Here is a 16601-nt window from a genome sequence, read left to right on the forward strand (position 1 = left end):
TATAACTGAAGTACCATTCATAAACCACCAAACTGTTAAGTGTGACCAATGTTTCATAATACAAGGTAAGTTTTACACAGAATAGTCCATTATAGCCCACCAATTATTTTTATCCTTCCCTGTAGTCCCAGCCAACGAGAAGTGGTGTTCCTGGAGGGTCAGCAACAGGTGCACTAGTGTTTAAAACATCCCGTTTCGCACTGCTTCTTCATCCGCTTCTTTTAAATGCAAAGCAATAAATATCAATCAATTTAAATGTATTAGTATCAATTCCATACAATTCATGACTATAATGGACTATTCTGTGTAAAACTTACCTTGTATTGTGAAGCATTGGTCACACTTAACAGTTTGGTGGTTTATGAGTGGTACTTCAGTTATAAAGGCATTACAATGTTATGTATGACTACACTTGCAACCCTGATATTTGATAAATAATAGTAATGACCAGTGTCACAAATAACAAAGTAACTGACTGACCAAACAAGTGATGAGAAATCAATATGCCTGCATGCACAAACCATCTCTCCAGGAGAGATACTCGACTACACATTGAAATAAATAATCTACTAGTTCTTGGGATTGGGGAGAATTAAATTCTTCTGCCATAGTTCATGAGAAAAAATAGGGGAGGCTTGATACTGACCAGTACCTGTCCATTATCAACAGCTCACCCGCATGGCATGCAGAAAGTTTTAAACCAATTCACAACATCAAATCCTCTCCCTCCTACTCCCTTTCCCTACAGCTTTCAAAACCAGATTTTTGTACTTGCAGTTCTCCCGATTTCCCTTCGCAAGCAGCGATCTCAGATTTGCAAGAAGCAAACTCATCTCAACTGCTAGCCCCCATAGGCTATACGCCCACTCTTTCTAGAAAAATTACTTCTCTTTTATATATATAGTATTGATTTTTCCATAAAAGTAGAAATAGGGAAGGGGGAGTTGGAAAAGAAAAGTAGAAGAAAGAGAAAAAGTCGTTTAGTCTGCTTACATCAGCATTCTACTTATCTATACATCGTGTTTTATCCTACCAAGTATTCGACTGTGATTACTGGTAACAAGTTACAATAGTGCCTTTATATATTTACTACATTCTAGTAAATATATAAAATAGAATCACTTCTCTTGCTCCCCTTGCACTGTTACAACTCCTATTTGGAGAGCGCCAGCCACCTCTCCCCTCTTGCAAGGCTCTGACACATGCCCCATCGGTAAACTCCACTCTAGCAAGTGGTGGCTGCTGCCAAGTGCAGGACAACTGAGCCAGTGCGTGGAGTACAACTTTGACACCTATGTGTGATGAGGAGGAGCTGGACTCAGGAGGGAAACTGGCCGGCAGTGGCAGCTGAGCACACACGTATCCACCCGCTCTTGTCCCTGTTGACAGCAGATAAGGAAGGTCGAGAAGACCAGGAAGAGGGCCCATACCCATGCCAGAGTGGGTGGGTGTACGGGCTGCAGCAGGCGCACAGGAGGCCAGGCAGCAGTAGAGGCAAGGACTGGGAGATGGCACTTCCAGGAGCAGTGAGTGACAGGGAATTCTCCCAGGAGAGATGGGCCCTTGAGAACTTTCTGAGGAGACCAACCCCCAAAACCATCCCAGCGCCGTCAACGTTATTCTGCCCTGTCTACCCACACACCGGCCATTTATCTACACTCTTAAGAATCTATTATTGCTTTTTAAAATCCCGTCTTCCCTCCATGGAGCTCAGGGCAGTGTCTGTGGTTCTCCCCTCCTCCACTAGGCTTCCCCACCTATAGAGATAGGATTATCTTCCTTTGGGGTGGAGGGGGAGACAGGTTTGACTGCAGCCTGTGACTGGACTGATTCCATCCCGATGACACTGTAGCCTCTCCTTGATGGAATCTCAGTACTGGCATGGCAACAGACAACAAGGGAAAGTCTTGGACTCATGCTGCTGAAATACAGTTGGGGGTGCCATGAAACTCCCCCAGAACTCAGTTGTTTTAAGGAGGATTTTATAAGTTGTCAGACGGTGAAACAGAAGCATGATTCATTTCGCTAAGCCCCAAAACAGAAAACATGGAATGCATTTCTGTGGAAGATGAAATAACTGCAGTGGGAAGGCGCAGTGACCTTTGGGATTGCTCTTTGGCAAAAGGAAGATTAACCATTTACAGGACAGATTTAAGAGATAGGTGAACTAACTACATTCAATGGGGACCAGTAGCCCAGTGTGCACTGGAGTATAACATAAACATGACAGAACATAATAAACTGGCCTGGACAAGAGCCTTTCCAAACAGAAGAGCCTTGACTATTGCTTTCACTGGCTATTAGTTGACTATTGCTTTCACTGCCGAGCTATGGTATTAAAATAGGAAGGGACAGGGCTAACCTTGCTGACACATGAGAGACTAAGTGGTGGCTGGAGATCTCCCGGAATTACAACTGATCTCCAGGCAACAGAGGTCAGTTCCCCTGGAGGAAATGGCTGCTTTGGAGGGTGGATTCTATGGCATCATACCCCACTGAAGACTCTCCCCTCCCAAATCCTGCCTTCTCAAGGCTTCACCCCCCAAATCTCCAGGAATTTCCCAACCCAGACCTGGTAACCCTATGAGAGACCTTTATCTCATTTCTTGAAATATATGCCCCTACTAAGCAGACGGAGTGCACAACCTCTGATGAAAATTTTGAAGGGCATTAGAAAACAGCAGGGAACAATTTTTGCAATGAAACAAGACATTAAAAAGTATCAACAGGTGAAGGATGTCATTGGCATTGTCCAATACGTTCGCCAGGGAACTATGAGCGATCTACTGGAAAGGGTCTGTAAATTCACTTCCATACCTTCTTGGCACCGTTTTGTACTTTTCCCTCCTCAAAGGAACTGCAATAGTCTGGGTCTACATCAGGGGTCCCCAACTTTTTTGAGCCTTTGGGCACCTTTGGAATTCAGACATAGGGTGGCTGGCTTCTGTAGAAGGTGGAGCCCACCACACAGAAGAAGCCCAAGTAGAGGGGAGAGGAGGGATAATTTAAAAGCGACACTGGGAAGAAGAAAGTGAGAATAAAAGCAACACTGTGGTGGCAGCTGCTATTGAAACAATGCAGTTTCAATCTGCACAGCCAATCAGATCTCAAATGGCCAATCAGAAGCCCTGTTGGACAAGAACTCCACCTGGCCTCACATACTTTCTAAAAACACATGGTGGGCACCAGGAAAGGTGTCCACGGGCACCATGGTGCCCATGGGCACCACACCGGGGACTCCAGTCTAAATAAACAGTAGGTCACACAGCAAAATGCTTCCCGGGGTATTCCATTTGAGAAGGCAGGAGATTGCCCACTTCCTATGAAAAATGCTGTTGCCCATAGAAAGCTAGAAAGTATATTCTCCATAACATGCTCTCTATACGCGGTGAGGGAGGAAGATTGCAAGTTCCCAGCCACCACCCATGCCTCTGCTATTCCCAGATGTAAGAGTTCAATGAACAACATATACGGTTAGGGTTACAAGAACATATAGGGTCGCCATGTCCTTATACTCTCCTGGTGGGAGGGGAGTCCTAGCACTTACTTGGAGGTTAAATCCCGGGGTGCGGGTTCCCAGCACTGATGCAATGACATCAACTCTAGGAAGTGACATCATCATGCCGGCAGTGGGTTTGTTCCTACGCTTTGCGCAGGGCCAATTCAGCCCATTGGGGGCCAAAATTGACCCCTGCAAAGCGCAGAAGTGTGCCCGCTGCCAGGCCCGACGGCATCACTTGAGGAAGCGACGTCACGCCTGCCAGGAGCACACCCGTTTCATGCTTGCTCGGGAGGTTCTTTGCCTCCTGGGCCTGTTCCTCGTGTCTTTTCCCCCTGCTGGCTGGGTAAGCAGTGGCAGGGGGCAGAGGCTGGGAGCGGGAGATCCTCCGCCCTTACCAGGAGGAATCCCTATGGACACATGAAGCTACCAAGTCAAACTATTCGTCTACCTAGCTCAACACTGTCTACTCTGCTATTCAAGACCCCTTTTTAAAGGGAGATGATGAAGGGGCTAAACTTGGAAACTTCTGCATGCAAATCGGTGCCCTGCCCAGTGACCCGCGGCCCATTTGCCATATTCTGGACTACAAGCATTCCTTATAGCAATTACACGATTGTCTTTACTTCTCACTGTAGTTAGTGTTGATACTGATCCAAGGAAACACTCAGATCCTTCAAAGGCATGAGAGAGAAAGAGCTCTGAGTTGGACAGAGAGCCAAAATAAAAATGTGGAGCAAATATCAAATTTACACAAGGAAATTCTCCAAATTTTCAAGATTTACTGCCACAGCTGTAAATTCATTTCATAGCTGGCTGGAATACAGGGAACAAATAAGTTTTGAAATCTATTAACCAGTTGGAACAGTAGCGTTGAACCGTCGTTTACTTCCCCTTTTGTGAAATTTGGGTAATCTGTACATATGGCAGAGAGTTCTTCTGAGGATAACCAGATAAAAAAGATAACTTGAATATTGACTGTTTGCTATTCTGTGCTTGCTCTGTAACCTGAACAGATATTTAATATAATTACTACCATCATTTTGGGGTCAACCAGCTGCATAGCAGCTGGCTGTGGATGTAATACAAATATAAGGAACTTTACCATTACATTCTGCAGCTCAACTTGTTATCAAAAGACTAAAGCTTCAAAACACATAACGCTATACAGAATTACATAACACAGTACACAAATACAAAATACAGAACAAAATACATAAATACATAACACTGATGTCAAAAGGGCTACATGAACAGCAGGTCAAGTAGCTAAACTGGCCCTGGCCCTTCCAACCTCAAACTGCAGCTGGAGATGAGGAAATGCACATTTGAATGTTCCCCGTATGAAATAGCTCGGGTACACAATGATGACACAAAACAGCCCACTCTTCTATGTGCAGTAAGCACTTACTCACTCCTCCTGTTTGGCACACCTGCCCAGCCTTAACATCCATAGAGAGACTTAATATCTGAAACCCACATGTGAACTCACAGACTGCATGGTCAGTTCTAGGATTTTTTTTTAAAGAACTGACTGCAATATCTCTAACTGCCTATGCACAAGTTGGGCTCTAAACCTCTGCATGGTAATCCAGAGGCACAACATGTTCATTTGGCCATCGTTAGGGTGGACAGCATGCACTTTTCACCAGCACATGTAGAGGAAGGAGTGGCCTTCATGTCGTCCAGCTGTAGATGTCAGGGGGGAAGGGTCCAGCTTCGTCTCATACCTTTCTCCAGGGCTCATTTCAAGGGGGAATGCGCAGGAACACAGTTCCAGCAGTTCCCCAAAGAGGTCACATGTCAGGTGGCCCCACCCACCTGACTCAGCCATTTGGGGCCTGTTTCAGCCTGGATTGGGGCTGAAATCACCTGGATCTGGTGGTGGATCACTCTCCTACTCAGCAGCGGTCCAATCCTGACCATTTTGGGCCCTTTTTTGACCATTTTCAGCCCCTTTCTGCCATTTTGGGTCCAATTTCAGCCCTGAATCGCCAGGATTGGGTCCAAAACAGCCAGGATAGGTGATGTCAGGGGGTGTGGCATATGCAAATCAGTCATGATAATGACACACTTCTGGTGATGGCAAGGGGCATGGCATATGCTAATGAGTTGTGCTGATGAGTTGTGCTAATGAGTTCCTCCAGCTCTTTTTCTATGAAATGACCCCTGCCTTTCTGCCTGATAACATTCATTTTCTATGAGCTGATATTTCTTTTCCAATATTCCAGCCACAGTTTTATCACACAATCTGTTGTTCATGTAGGATAGCCCATCACTTCCATCATTTGGAAGATGGAAATGACGAAGGGACAAGTAGCAACACATCTGTGGAAGTGATCATATACATTTCCAAAATTATGAAGAGATCATTGACTTACCGGAGGACCTCGGTCGCCTTTCGGTCCTGGAAGCCCCATAACAAATGGGAAGAGAGTAGGCCCAATGGGATCAAACAGCTGATACGCGATTGTGGGAGCCAGCGTTGATAAGGGGATGCTTTGCACATTTGTTCTGATGACAGGATAAGTTCCAAGTGTTGGCTTGATATAAGGAACAGAAATTATGGTAGAATCTGGTTTTTTCAGTGCTGGCAGAGATAATAATTTCTTTGGTATAGGACCTTTGGTTGCATTCTCCATTTTGTGTTTTATGGTCACTGGAAGGAGATTCCTGGATGAGTTTTCAGCCTTCTTCATCACTGGCTTTGCAGTGCTAGCTGTTTGAAAAGGCTTGATTGTTTGGCTTTGGTTTATCATCTTTTTGGTCTTTTTCTCCAACTCCTTCCTGTCGATAACTGCAGTGGAACTTGTGGTTGAGCTGATGAAGGCAGAAGGAACATTTTTGGTGGTGGACAAACGAGGTTTCTCCGAGTTTGCACTGGAAGGGGATGCTCTGAGGGCTACAGTGGTAGTCCGGCGAGCTACTGTGGAAACCTGAAGGCCTACTGTGGTAGTCCGATGGAGAGTTTGGGCAGGCAGCTGAACTTCAGTGTTTGGCAGGACGGGAGATGAGGCCGCAAGGCTCTTCGCAACTTTGGTGGTTGGAGGCAGGGTTGGGGGTTTAGATGGTACAATGGTGGTGGATGCTGCAACCAATCTCCTGTTCCTCTGAGGAGTGGTGTTCTTGAAGAGTGATAATGAGGGAATCACAGTGGTCAGATTCTTCAAGCCCAGAAGGAGAAGTTCTGATTGTGGTGGAGTCCTTTCAGAAGTTCTTGAGTCCTTGGGCAGAAGCGGGACAAGAGGTGGAAGAATCGGCCGGTAAGTATCCGCTTGCCTGCATTGTTTTTTCAGGTACTTACAGTAATTATGAGCTGCCTTGGCGGAAGGATAAATATCAAACTGGCAAAGGGCACCTTCAAACTGTACTGAGTGCTGATTGAGCTTGCCTAAAAGGAAAGACCCTTCCGGGTCCAACGTCTCGTCTTTTTTAAGATGCAAATCTGCATGTACTCTTTGCTTCCCACAAGAGGTAAACAGAGTGACCACCTGGCCTCGGATGTCAATGGCCAGATTGTGCCATTGACCATCATGAACACTGTAATCAAAATATACGGAGTGCTTGTGGCCTACATAAACTATGATTTTCCCCGGGATGAACTGCACACCTAGCTGTAGTTTCTTCTTTTTGTTCTTGATGGTGAACAAAAAAGCACTGTTGACTCGATGGGAGCACAAGCTCAGCACTAGAGCCAAGTCCGTGCCAAAGGAGGCTGGAATAATCGTGCCGACAGGCACTTCAATACGTGCTCTTTGAGTGAAGATGACCCCTGACTTGAATGGGATGACTCCCTGAGGAATAGGGCGTGAAGATGACCCTGCACCCAATGGCCTTGGCCCCACCAGGCCCAATCTCTGAAGAATGTCCACATCTGAAAGCAGATAGAAGAAAAATGTGGTCAGTCAGGCAGTTTAGAGAGCTTGCTGTTTTATAATTTATGTTATGAATGTTTATATTACTGCAAAATTTTATTTTTTATTATATTTATTGCCCTGACTTGGATAGCTCAGGTGAGCCTGATCTCGTCAGATCTCAGAAGCTAAGTAGGGTTGGCCTTGGTTAGTAATTGGATCGGAGACCTCCAACAAAGACCAGGGTTGCAGAGGCAGGCAATGGCAAACTGCCTCTGATAGTTTCTTGCCATGAAAACCCCACTAGGGGTTGCCATAAGTCAACTCTGACTTGAGGGCACCACACATACACACACGTTATATTTATTCAGAGGATTTAGCCATGTTAGTCTGTAGTCGCAAAATAGTAGAGTCCAGTAGCACCTTTAAGACTAACCAACTTTATTGTAGCATAAGCTTTCAAGAGCCACTGTTCTGATGAAGACAACTGTGGTTCTTGAAAGCTTCTGCTACAATAAAGGCCGTTTTCACATGTCTTACAGACCCGGTACGTTGTGCAAAGCTCCCGCAAGGACAGCATCTTCCTGGCGCGATTTCCTGGTTCTCGCGCGAAATCACGCCAGGAAGACGCTGTTCTCGCAGGAGCTTTGCATGACGTATCAGAGCTGGTAAGATGTGTGAAAACGGCCAAAGTTGGTTAGTCTTAAAGGTGCTACTCGAGTCTTTACTATTTTACGTTATATTTATTGTATATTTTTAAATGTTATGATCCATTCTGAGCCTGCTTGCAGGGAGAGCAGAACAGAAATCAAATCAAATAAATAAATAAATTGTTCAATCACTAGGGCAGACCAGAATGGGTCAAATCCTATACAATCTATGATTTATTCTGCCATTCCTCCAAGGAATTCAGGGTAGCATACATGGTTCTCCCTTCCCCATTTCATCCTCACAACCACCATATGTGGCAGGTCAGGCTGAGAGACAGTGACTGACACATGGACACCCATCAAGCTTTATGGCAGCGTAGGCATTTGAACCTGGATATTCCAGTTCCTACTGTAACATACTAACTGCTACAAAACACTGCCTGCACTGCAGTCATCATTTCCTTCTTTACCCAACAATATCCAAATATTTATTCAGGCCTCCTTCCTGCATCATCACTACAGGCTTTTCAGTATTCAGGTGCAATTCTTGCCTATGGCGTGAACAGTCCCATATTCAGATCCTGGACAAGCACTGCCCGGGGTTTATGGTGGATGCATCTTCGCGGGAGAGCACATGCTTTGCACGCAAAAGATCCTTGGCATCTCCAGTTAAAAAAGATCTTCAGAAGCAACGGTAGGGAAGATCTCAGGTCTTAGAGAACCCCAGCCAGTCAGAGTACACAATACTGGACTAGATAGACCAATGGTCTTATTCAGTATCAGGGGATTTCATGTGTTCAAATGAGAGACCACTAGCCAGTGCGGTGTAGTGTTAGGATGTAGGTGAACCAGGTTCCATTCCCCTCTCTACCATGGAAGCACCCTCTCAGCCTAACCTACCTTGCAGGGTTTGTTGTGAGAAAAAAATGGAGAAAAGGAAAATGACGTAAGCCACTTTGAGCCCCCGTTGGGGACAAAGGCAGAATATAAATGCAGTAAAATAATAAAATAAATATTTAATTCATGTGAACAAAGTGCATTAACATGCAGCACATCTGAATACCCACCCATTCTCCATGCGTAAACCCGCTACATGCCCACCCGAAACAGCGGAAGACAAGAATTGCCTTGCTGAACCAGACCAAAGGTCCATTTAGACAAACACTACTGTGTCTTTAATAGCATCCAGATAAACGTCCCTGGAAAGGCCGCAAGCACAACATGATGGAGATTATCACCCAGGCACAGCTGCTCAGAGGTATACAGCTGCTGCACCCTTTCAAGATTGAGGTTTTATTTTTGGCCGTTGTAGCTAACTGCTATTGACAGACTGGACATTATCCAGGATGGTTTCGCTTTTATTCCAGCCAGTCCTCCATATTTCTGGAGCTGGCGAAGCTATCTACAAGCACAGGCTGGAAGAGGCGCCAGCTGCAGGCACACTGATGCTCATCTTTTCCTCAGGCCAGGAGAAGCAGAGAAAGAACAGCATCATTCCTCAGTGTTGGCAAATCCTATCCATTTGAATTTTAAACTCCTGAAAGGCAATCGAACGAGTTGGATGTTGTCCCCCTCCGCATCAGCACCCTGACCTCAGAGGAGGAAGTTGGTGTTTGCAGTTGGTGTTCTTTCCAGGAAAAATACAGACTCTACAGCAAACTGCAGATACATTTCAGGGTCAAGTGGAAGGAGCATAGAAATATTCACTCCATTACCTCTATGCTGAGGAGGATATGAGAGATGGCTACTGCATACATGATTTATTAATATTTGGGCTTACTCCTAGACAAAATGAGCCTCCGCTTGAAAACTTCTCCTCCCTTAGAACTTTATTTGCCGACTTGAGTAGAATCAAAAAGCGCATAACAGCAACTGTGCTGGATCATACCCAAAGTCCACCAGCTCAGTCACTTGTCTACAGACAGCAGCCAGAAACATATTCCAGGGCCGTAGGTCCTATGATAATGATGTCCATACCTCATTATATCCCCAGCATCTGGTAGTTTTAGGTTTAGGTTTTAACGCTATAAACATTTACATTCCTGCTAAGCTTCAGAGTAATAGGGTTGCATAGCACAGATTGTTGAAGAAGGGTCCGTTTCAAGCCATAGTTAGACTTTTCTGAATAAGGCCTGGTCTACATATGCAACAGAATGAGGTAGCATTGAGGTGGCTGGTCTGAGATGGCGGAATGGAACGTGTCTCTTCAGATTGTAAATTCAAAATTCCCCTTAATTACTAATTCCCTCAGAGTAGAAAACTAGCACAGTATGTGAAGGGTGAGGCACTAACCTCGATATGCTAAATTTTAACTTGTATGGAGGTTTGAGATGGAGAGCATTAAGAATGTGATCACCCCACATACTTGTGATACGAAGTGGCAGAGCCCTTTCTCTCACCACATTCTTCTGTATACCTAGATCAGGCATTAATCCCAGCGTCACAGATTTTGACCAACATGCTTCACATTTCCTCATGGGCTATATCCCACACTACTCTAGTAACATTTGAAGGACAGGCTCATGTGGGTACTACCCAAATCAGCATCCTCCACCCAATCCAGGCCGCTGAGGGTCTGACCTATATGATCTTTCAAATGTCAAGCCACATGCAATCCAGACACCATGCTGTTCCAACTACCTCACAACCCAACCCTTCCCAACATTTTGCAGAGAGAAAAATGAGGACCCTCATAGGATTTTGTGGCATCCTCTTTTTCAAACCAAAGATCGATCATCGCCTGAGACACTCAGCCCAAACATTATTACACATTGCTGAAGACTGCTTGCTGCTCAATTACTCTGAAACAACCTGCCTTGAACTGGCTTCTAAAACAAAAACTCTCTGAATAGGTGGTGATGGGAAGAGGTATAACAGAAGAGAAACCAGAACATACAGTAACATTCATGTTTACTAGAATCGAGATCCATCTTGGGGAGGGGATGGAAATGTATGTATGCTCTCACTAGCAATTTTTTAAAAATCAGCTTCCACCAATTTCTCTGCAAAAAGGAACAATATTTTTCCAGTGCCCAGCTTTCTCCTGTGCAGCATCCCAGGACCCAAGTAGGAACTGCCTCTGGTAAACAGGAACAATTGGAGGGTATGCAGGCCTAATTTTTGTATGTCATGTGGGGGGGGGGGACTTCCCCCTAAACCCTTAATAATTTACTGGCTGCCTTTGCAAGGAAAACTCTACCAAAGGCAATAGGAGACTTTACAGGAATAAACAGAGATCTTATTCTATCTAATGGCCCCTGAGATTTTTTTTTATATTTCAACACTGATTTACTGTTTCCACATGACTCAAAACCTTTTAAGAAGGTTTTCAAAGCAAGATGCCAGTTTGAGTCAAAGGAATACCTTCTAAACAGAACGGGAGTTGGTTCCAATTTGGCATGGAAGTCACATTTTCTGTCAGGGAATCTCTTCTTTCTGTCAGAACTGACAGACAGAGTTTCTCTACACAAGATATTTTACATGGGGACGCCCAAGTGACTTACTTTCTGTGTGGTCTTATATTCAAGTGTACTGTCTCCCTAGCAATGCATGTTTATCCACAATGGGAGAACAAGTGTAAGATATTTCATTTGAGCTTCCCCATGTAAGATATCTTGTCTAGAGACACTCTTACAAAGCCGAAAACTAAGGGGTTTCTTAGGAGCCTGGCTGGAGTTCCCTCAGCCACGGACCTCTTATTTGAAAAATATGAGCCCTATAGTGTTTCCACCAGTCATTTGCCTTGGCCCATCCCTCCTCAGCCAAGTGACAAGGATCCACCTCTATTTTTTGATATTACCAAAACAAAACAGCAGAAAGCAGTTCCCATGTTGCTATGACAACACTATGGAATCAGGCCTAAGCCTCAGGCCTAATGCCCCGCTCCCATCCTCTGCCCCCTGCTGCCACTCACCTGGCCTGCGGGGGGGGGGCAGGCCAAGAGGGCAAGAAGCCTCCCGGGCCAGTGTCAGTGGGCACACACACGATGACATCACTTCCAGCAGTGCGGACGTGCTTCCACACTTCATAGGGGCCAAAATAGGGGCCCCACTTCCACTTCCACATGTAGGGAGCACATATGTGCAGTCCCTCACCCCTACCAGGAGGTTAAGGGGACCTGGCAACCCCAGGACCAACTGGAATGCTTTTATATGGTTAGCCTCAACCTATGATCCTAAGTTCTTTCATCCCTCACTGTGTGGATCTATCTGCATGGGTAGTACCACCAGCCCAGCTGTTCATTCGTCAAAAAATGACCCCTGCAAAGACCCTTACTCCCGTGGCAAAAATCACTGAATAAGATCCTGGCTCCCGGACAAGTCAGAAAGTAGATAAAATAACTTTACACACCTTAAACACAACACTATACTATACTAAGCTACACTAAACTACACTAAGCAACACTAAGCTACACTACACTATTTATTTATTTATGGGACCATGGCTAGAGAATGCTCTATGGGCCTCATGTACACTTTTGTGTGTCACCTGAGCATCGGCTTCAAGTCGCTAATGGCAAACGTTTTACCAATTTCTCTGGCTCCACTGGGAGTGACCAATATCAGAGAAAATAACTCCACATTAAAAAATTTCAGTGCCAACAGAGAGCTAAATATTTGTTCTTTTTTATTCAAAGTCAGCATATAAGTCAGACTGAAAAATGTTTGCTTAAGTGACTCCACCAGATGTTCACCTCTTATGTGAGGAAGTAATAAATGGGAGGGGGAGGGAAATGGCATTTTTTTAAAAAGAAAGTTCCTAATAGCATGGATTCTAGTATTCTCTTTCAGGACGTTCTGCAAAAACTGATTTGCAAGATCCACTCCAAAAAGCTTCACTGACTCTTCCTGACACTTTTTCTTATTTTTATTTTAAATAGGAGGATACAACGCCAACCATTCTGTTGACCATTTTTAATTTTTATTAATTTAAAAGCATCACACTAAGCAGAGTTTTGTTACTGCTGTAATTTACTCTCCATTAACCCTTTTCCCCCTCTGTACGCCGAAGTGAGGTTTCTCCCTCTGCCACCACAGGTCTCCACTAACCCCCTTTCCATTAACCAACCTTTCCTGCATTTGTATCTGCAGTTCATAGCACACATTCTCTCACTGCACCACCACAAGGCCGCATTCTCCCTCTTTATCCCACTGTGTTTTTATTTTCATTTTCCCATCTACAGATCTGTTCCCACAGGTAATTCATCTGTCACCACCTCTTTTTCATTCTGCATGAAGCAATATTCCACGTGCATGACATCAAGGCTCTCTGCATCAGTTACCCCCTTTTCCACTAAACCTCATTTTGGGCTTTCTCTCCTCTGCACCATTGAAGTTCTTTTTGCATCCCCACCCCACCCTTTTTTCTCTTTCCCCCTCTGAAAGACCTTTCTCTGAACAGCTATCAGTTTGTCCTTTTCCTACCTTCAGTCTCCCCATACAAGCATCATTCCTTAACCCTTTATTTCTTCTTCTCCTGCTGAGTTTGGCACACCACCCAAGAGTTTCTCTCTACCAGCATTTCTTCATACATCTCAGATACAATTTCATGTGTTCAAATGAGAGATCACTAGCCAGTGCAGTGTAGTGGTTGGAGTGATGGACAGGGCCGGCACCGCCATTGAGGTGGTGAGGTGGACGCCATGGGGACTGGGGCGCCGGAGGGGCTGCCAGGGGCAGAGGCGCGCACCACGGAGCTGTTGTTCCTGCCCCACAGCTGCTTCAAGCCAGCCAGCCCCGCGCCACCACCACTGCCACCGCCACATGCCCCCAGCCGGGTGCAGCCACCGCAAGCCAGGCACGGCAGGCGGTCAGGGCAGGGTGCGGCGCGCGGACAGCCTCCGCGCACCGCCCCAGCCCCCCACCAGCCAATGGGCCCAGCTTTCCTACATGATGACGTCATAACATGATGACGTCATCACGCAGTCTGGAGCGCATGCACATGTGCACTGTGTGCGAGCACAAGTGGGGCTCACCACGGGCGCCAGAAACCCTGGTGCCTGCAGTGGTGATGGACTAGGATGTAGATGAACCAGATTCCATTCCCCTCTCTACCATGGAAGCACACTAGATGACCTTGGGCCAGTCACATCCTCTCAGCCTAACCTACCTTGCAGGGTTTGTTATGAGGGGGAAATGGAGAAAAGGAAAATGACATAAGCTGCTTTGGCTGATTGCAAGAGGCTGGTTGCAAAAGTGGAGCTAACTCCATGATGAGGCTCTGAAGCTAGAAAGAGGAAAGTAGTGTAGATGCAGGGCTTTTTTTTCAGGGGGAAAGCAGGGGAATGGAGTTCCGGAACCTCTTGAAAATGGTCACATGGCTGGTGGCCCCGCCCCCTGATCTCCAGACAGAGGGGGGTTTAGAGTGCCCTCCGCGCTGCTCGGTGGCGCAGAGGGCAATCTAAACTCCCCTCTGTCTGGAGATCAGGGGGCGGGGCCACCAGCCATGTGACCATTTTCTCCAAGGGAAACCCACTGAGTTCCAACACCTCATTTCCCAGAAAAAAAGCCCTGTGCAGATGTACTAATTCAGGCACCCTCGAGTCCACTTTTAATGGCCTTTGGCAGGCCTTAGCTGTTCCCTCAAAGAAGCAGAAAAGGCACGAGTATTTAGAACTTTCTCAGGACACATAAATAGGCAGGGGCCTATATACCCAGCCTGCAAGCCTTACATTGCACAAGGCTCTTTTAGAGATATAAGCAGCCTAAAACGCAAGAATCTAAACACTCCCGTTGCTTACTGATCAGGGTGAAGTTATTCAAATCTAGTCAGTACCCTGAGTAAATCCAGGGGAGGAAGTTTTGCTATTTTAGGAACGAGGAGGTAGCTGGCCAACGAACAGATGTTTCATTCCTTTCAGGCAGTTGTGGCTGCTGAGACATTCCGTTTTGTCCTCCTTAATCAGGAAACCTTTCATGAGCTGCTTAAAGGACCGTAGCTACCCATGGGAGTTCAGGCATCACAGTTAAACAATAAATTATTATACACCTTTTCCCCATGGGTTATTCATCCCTCTGTCAATGCTGTTGGGAAGTGTCTTTCCCCCCCACCTCACTTCCCCACAGTACTATGGTGTATTCATGCACCTCCCAGATTTCTCCCAGCTTTTCTCCAATCTGTTCCAAACCTTCTTTGCTGAGAAGGTTTGGGAAAGACTGCAGCAATGTGTGGATGACTGCCATGTGAGTAGGAAAGCCTGCATTTTCCCAATCCCACTCACACAGCAGCCATTTTCTCTGCCCCAGTCCTTGTGGCAAAAATTTTTCCCCCACCTGCCACTGGGAGACATTATGGAGGGGTTTTTTTCATGTTGGAAACTGACATACCAATACATGGCATATTGCTGTGTCAATTACAAGGGGTTTTTTATCATTAAAAAAGCCCACAGGTAGTGGTGGGAAAAACTGCTGCCATGGGGACTATGGGAGGGAAAATGCAGAAATACCCATCATCTGGAAGCCCTGTTGCCCCTGTACTGCACTGGCAGCTGTAGCAACCATGGGGCTTCCAAAGGAAAGCATCAATGCTTGAAACAGCTCACATATTCCACATATGCATATTATATTTCACATATGCATGGCAATATAAGGCACTGGTCACACTTGAGGATAGCCGAAACAAGCCGAAATACCGAAACGATTACTGAATCACGAATACCGAAATGGCTTGCCATTTCGGTATTAGCGATTACCGAAACGGTTTGCTGTTTCAGTAATAACCGAAACAGGAATACCGAATCTCTCTGGCCTTGCACACCCCTATTGAGGAACACCCATTGTTGGCTCAATGCCACGGTCAAATCATTTATCACATATTCAACTGCAAGTTATTGAATAATCCAAGTGATGTGCACATTCATATAAATCAGCTGGTGATAGTAAGGGGCAAACTCCCACAGCCTGGATTATAACTCATATATGTGAACACAAGATGGGTTTTTTAAAAAAAAAGAAGTGTTCCAAATTGGCTTACAATTGGCCCACATGCATGTTCTTGCATTGTTGTTTGGGAGTTTAATTGCCTATGCAACTGTGCAATATTCGCTGTGTCAGACATCATCACAGCACCTCACTCCTTGCATCTTATTTACTATAATAGATCTCCTTGTGGATCTGATAGCTTTTATAATTACCTAGCTTCATGAATGCTGACCATGCAGTACATGTACTTGAAGTAATCTCATTTTTAATTGTGAGCAATGTAATACTATGAGGTCAAGAGGAAAGCCCTCTGCAAGGCACTAGCAATGGACTCCTAACATGGAGCAAGCTGTGAAATCCAAAAATTCTCTGTTCTGAATTTTGAACTTTTTGCATGCTCTATACGAAATGAGAAAAGCACACCCTATGAGGGTGGTAGGCCCTTTGACATTCTTGAGCGAGGCCTGGAAAATGCTTGACCTTGCCACCCTCTAGAGGCAGCACTGTCATTGTGATATGGCCAATCGCTACATTGTAAGTCAGAGATGTTCTGCCAGGCTTACGATGGTTGGGCAGGTGACTCACCTAACCAGCCTCCTGCTGATGGGAGGGATTTGAGTTCCGTCCTGGTTCTGCTATTCATCTGGCAGTCAGCCACCCCCGCCCCATGGGTTTTGAA

At 45.6% G+C, this 16601-nt stretch overlaps 1 protein-coding gene across 1 annotated transcript in view; it reads right to left on the bottom strand.

Annotated features, from left to right (window-relative positions):
* Positions 1-16601, bottom strand: part of COL27A1 (collagen type XXVII alpha 1 chain) — a 342023-nt gene that overhangs the window by 302616 nt on the left and 22806 nt on the right. The window contains exon 3 of the mRNA XM_054997267.1: positions 5881-7373. Within this exon, the coding sequence (XP_054853242.1) occupies positions 5881-7373 (1493 nt within the window). The remainder of the gene's footprint in view (positions 1-5880; positions 7374-16601) is intronic.

Source organism: Eublepharis macularius, chromosome 14 (genome assembly GCF_028583425.1).
Source record: "Eublepharis macularius isolate TG4126 chromosome 14, MPM_Emac_v1.0, whole genome shotgun sequence".
Classification (NCBI taxonomy): domain Eukaryota; kingdom Metazoa; phylum Chordata; class Lepidosauria; order Squamata; family Eublepharidae; genus Eublepharis; species Eublepharis macularius.